Source organism: Quercus suber, unplaced genomic scaffold (genome assembly GCF_002906115.3).
Source record: "Quercus suber isolate HL8 unplaced genomic scaffold, Cork oak 2.0 scaffold_300, whole genome shotgun sequence".
NCBI classification, from domain to species: Eukaryota; Viridiplantae; Streptophyta; class Magnoliopsida; order Fagales; family Fagaceae; genus Quercus; species Quercus suber.
Window position 1 is genome coordinate 293,994 of NW_027069756.1, and position 5,296 is coordinate 299,289.

At 32.0% G+C, this 5,296-nt stretch overlaps 1 protein-coding gene across 1 annotated transcript; it reads left to right on the forward strand.

Annotated features, from left to right (window-relative positions):
• The first annotated feature begins 506 nt into the window (after positions 1-506).
• LOC112016655 (major allergen Pru av 1) lies at positions 507-1,617 on the forward strand. The gene is given in 3 exon segments (XM_024049182.2): positions 507-884; positions 1,090-1,190; positions 1,193-1,617. Coding segments are annotated over 3 exon segments (480 nt in total). The 5' UTR covers positions 507-700; the 3' UTR covers positions 1,388-1,617.
• The last annotated feature ends 3,679 nt before the right edge of the window (positions 1,618-5,296 follow it).

The window sequence follows — 5,296 nt, forward strand, 5'->3', positions numbered from 1 at the left end:
CTTTTTTTTATTGAGAAGAAAGTCTTAAATATTAGAATATTGCAAAACAACAAAATGTGTATTCAATTTTTTTTTTTTTTTGGGTTGAGAATTAAAATGGGTATTATTCAATCGTCAATTTCTATATACGCCAATAATTTTTATAAACCAAAAAAAGGGGAAAAGAAAGAATGAGTTTTTAGTTTTTACCTTCCAAACACATGAAAATCCTAAAAATGCAGGGTTAATAAAACACTTATATCAAATGACCTCACTTTGGCCACTAAGCGCAGAAAGTACTTGTATTATAACAATCCAAGTACTAAAATTTCACATGTTTTGGTTTTGATAGCAGCTTGTACTTTAATATTCAGGAAATAGTTGTGGTTAGCAACAACATTTGGAATCAATTGGGTTATATTAATTAAAACAATTTCTAAAGTTGCTTTGTTCGACTATAAATTATTACAAATTTCATTCATTGGAAATTATTATTCAATTTTCATAGTGGGAAATCTAAAAAAAAATTGGAACTACCGGAAACTCTTTGATCTACTATGGACACTTTCATACCAGGTGACCTTGAGCCTACTCCTCACTCTATAAAAGCTACCCTCTAATCCTCCAGTACTCACATCTCTCACATCTTCAAAGCTCATCAAAACACTCCTTAATAGTTCATTTTTTCCTTTGATCACTACAGAACACTTTTAAAGTCATCATGGGTGTCTTCACTTATGAGTCTGAGAACACCTCTGCTATCCCCCCAGCTAGGCTTTTCAAGGCCTTTGTCGTAGATGCCGACAACCTCATCCCAAAGGTTGCACCGCAGGCCATTAAGTCCACTGAAATAATTGAAGGAAATGGAGGACCTGGAACCATCAAGAAGATTACCTTCGGTGAAGGTAAGCTTCAATATTAATATCTAAGATGTTATTTGATGGTATTTAAAAGTACTTTTGAGTGAAATTTACATAGCAAATTACTATATGTGACCACAAGATATAAAAAAGTCCAAATCTACAAACATCATCTTAGAATTTTTTTTTTTGAGGGGCTTTTTTGGCATATGATAGTAAAGAAGTAACAAATCTTGTCCATATTTTGCAGGCAGCCAATTCAAATATGTAAAGCACAGGGTTGATGAAGTTAACCATGAACACTTTACATTTGCGTACAGTGTGATTGAAGGTGATGCTTTGTCTGACATCTAGAAAAAATTTCCTATGAGACCAAGATTGTGGCAAGCCCCGATGGAGGATCCATCTTGAAGAGCACAAGCAAGTACCACACAAAGGGTGACCATGAGATCAAGGAGGAGCAAGTCAAGGCTGGTAAAGAAAAGGCCTCTGGACTTTTCAAGGCTGTTGAAGGCTACCTCTTGGCACACCCTGATCTCTACAACTAAACCTTGTGTTTATATTTGTGGCAATTCAGGCTGTGGCTATTTTTTTTTTTTTTTTTTTGGTCTAGTCAAAATTTGCTTCTTTGGCTTGCCAATAAAGAAGTTTGTGGTGGTGATTATCTGCTACCTTGTGAAGTTCAAGTTGAAAATTTGGAAAGTGAGTGTTGTGTAATAGTTTCAATGAATATATATATATATATATAATGAGAATGAATCATGTTATTGATTACAAATCGTGAGTGCATTCATTTCTCTGGGGAAATTCAAACAAAAATAATAAATACCATGGTTTGAACAATTTAAACATCTTTGACATTGAGGTGCAGAGCTCTGCTTTGCAGCACTTAATAATAATACATAAATCATGATTTCCAAGCTAGTATTAGCTATGAAACTAGTTGGCCCAAGAAGTATCCGTTAAATCATGATATCCACACTATTGATCACTAAACTAAGTACTCAAAAACTTGCAAGGTCAAGTCAAGGCGGTACTGAATCTACTGATCGATGGGGGAACAAGATTTCTCTCAAAACTTTTTTCTTTTTATTAGATGTGAATTTTTAAAATCTATTCGTTGAATTGCATGTTTTTTATGTTATTAACATATATATATATATATATCAAATTTCATTCAAATCGGATATTATTTATTATTCAATTAAAAAAACTTATTTTTTATTCACAATTTTAGATTACAAAAACTTGAAATTTAAATATTTAAATGGTGACATAGCAATCGATCTTTGATCTTTTTGGAATTTTGTGAGCATGAAGGATATTATAAGAACATGCAATCACACGGTTAGATTTTTAAAATTCACACCCAATATAAAAATATATGAGGTGTTTGAAGGGTAGTTTGGAGAGAAACATTTTTGATTGGGAGGAGTAACATTTTGTTAGAATATACCATTTACCATATCTTTAAAATAAAGTAGATGTTTGTTTCCAAAAATAGTAGATGTCAATTCGTTGTCTGTTGATTGATTAAAAATTTCATTGCAAAGCAGGACTTTATATCAACTTGTATTAAATTTAAAATATGAAATTGCTTAGAAGATGAGGCTGGCTTCTAGAAATTTGGCCAGGTCTCATTCCTATCCAAAAGAGAGGAAAAGCCCCTGTAGAGTGAAGACAAAAGCAATGCAACTGATCACTTACTCCATTACTCCTATTTAAAAATCTAATGCACTCATCCTTCCATTACATCTGATATTCACTTTTAAGAGTAGGGCATGAAATGTTACTATCAGTGATGTGATTCTAGGACACTTGTTACCGCAGAGGGAGAAACAGAAACTACTCGTGTTTGTACAGGAGAGTCCCAAATTGACATGAATGTTTTGGTTGTCAAATTATGTGTATCATATTCACCTTTCGCAAATTTGAGGTTCAAAACACACTGTTAATTTTGAATATCATAAGCCATGGTCTTATCACTTAACCAAAAATGCAGAGGCTAAATACCATAAATTATACTTGACAATGGTATCCAAAAAAATCCCTTCAGTTTTGTAAATGAATGATAACAATTAAACTTTGTAATACACTCAACACATCTAGGGGTCTTGACATGTTAGTCAACCATTGGAGAGGTCCCAATAAAGTTATCTAATGTATTAAAATCGAAAGATAGATTCAATGTATATGGATAGGTTTTATCACATAACCTGTCTAGGTGCATTGAACCAAAATTTTCAGTAAGATAACCAACTAGATTGCCCTGGCCTCTTTTCGTAGTTAAAGCCATTAGCAAGATAGTAATGGTTAGGAAATTTAGACACTAGTTGATAGAATTAAATAGTTTTGAGGCCAAAGTTGTTAATTAAATATATTATGAAAAGTCTTGGATTAAACAAACAAACATCAATATCATGCATAACGGAATAGTAAATAAAACAAGATATGACAACTCATGAAAACTAATGAAACATATAAGTTTCATGGTTTAAAAAACCGAAAAGGAAACCTTCACAAAAAACAATCCACTATAATAATGAGAAGCTTAAGATCTAGTGCAAAACATTTGTCCCTAGACTCTACAATTCTAGTAGATAAAGTTACATTAAAAACCTTCTATCGCATTAGAACTTCTGAACTCTTCAACATATGAATGCCTTCATAGATGACACACCCAAAATTATAATTAGAACCTCAGACTGACTCCAAGAAATTCTTGATAGTCAGTGTGGTTGCTACATGCTATGACTTTAGGTTTTTCATGAATAGAATTTCATAATTACTTGAAACTCTCTGGTATGATGAAATTGAGAGAATTTTGTTACAAAAACCCTAGCCTCACAAATGGAGTTTTTCTCTCTCTAAAAATCCTTCTAATAGATGGATTATAATATCCTTTAAATACTAGTTCAAACGGATCTCAAATCGGGCATGAAACGAACAAGTTATGGGTTTTTTTGTGTTGTCGATTTTTGCTAAAACACGAAACTTGATATATTGAGAGGTATCAAGAGTAATATCGAGATATATCAAACTTGCTATTAAGGAGACTGAAAGTGGCCTAGAGGGCTCGATGTATTGAGAGGTATTGTGGAGGTATCGAGGCATATGCTGAACATTCACTTTTCTTAAACTTTTCTTGAGCAGACTTTGTGTCTTAATCTTGATATTCAATTACAACTTTAAGATACATTAAAATTCAATTAAAGACACATAATTTTGCCTGTTTGACAATACCAAAATATATGGACCTTACAGTAATGATTGTGATGATTTTTAGAGTAACTGTTGCCAATCATAATACAGTATGTTGATGTATATCATCATCTCTATTAATCAATAATTTTATTTATTTATTTATTTATTTATTATTATACTAATCAGCCGTTGTTGATTAACATAGACACTTTGAGTCTGGAGCTACCAATTAAGATTAAGATGTTAAAATGCGCCATCCATCAAATGTTTAGATTTTGCGTCTTAGCAAAAGATAAAGTAAAATGAATTCTTATTTCAATATATGTTTTTTTCTTTTATAAGTCAATATATGTTATTTATAAGGAGGCATTTTTACCCCCACAAACTTGACAAACATGATGTGTCAAATTTGTATTTTATTAACAATAAAATACTTGCTTCTAAATGAGTTGGCTTTACTTTATCAAACTAGGATCCTGTAAAGAATAGTTTTCTCCTTAAAAAAGAAAAAAAAAAAGAAAAAAGAAAAAAAAAGGGAGATCCTGTGAAGAAAAATTATTACCTTCACAATCCACAATCCTTATACATCCATATTTTTCACATGGTGTGCGTAAAGAATAAATAATTTTGATTTGAAACAATCTTGGTCCTTCACTAATATATGAGCAAAAATCCATATTTACCAATTCAGGTTGATGACATGGTCAATTAATCTTGTCTTCAATTGTAAGACCGCCTATGCTTTTGTATTCCAGTTGCTCCACTAATAACTCCTCCAGGATTATCACAAGAGTTATGGTGCAACTAGTTTTCCTCCAAACTATACGTAAAATAAATCTAGAAATGCGGAAGTTTTCACAATTGTTTTTATAACTGTTTGACGTGATCCATTGTGATTGAAATGTAATAAAAATAGATAATGTTAATAATAGACTCATGTGAAATAAATACAAAAATTTGACATGGTTTCGAACTTTCGATAGCAATTGGAACAATTTCTAAACGAGGTTCCTTTGACTATAAATTATTATTGAAACTTTCATGCCAGGTAACCTTGAGCCTCCTTATCACTCTATAAAAGCTACCCTCTACTCCTTCAGTACTCACATCTCTCTCATCTTCAAACTCATCAAAACGCTCCTTATAGTTCACATTTTTCCTTTGATCACTACAAAATTCTTTTAAGCCATAATGGGTGTCTACACTCATGAATCTCAGGAAACCTCAGTTATCCCCCCAGCTAGGCTTTTCAA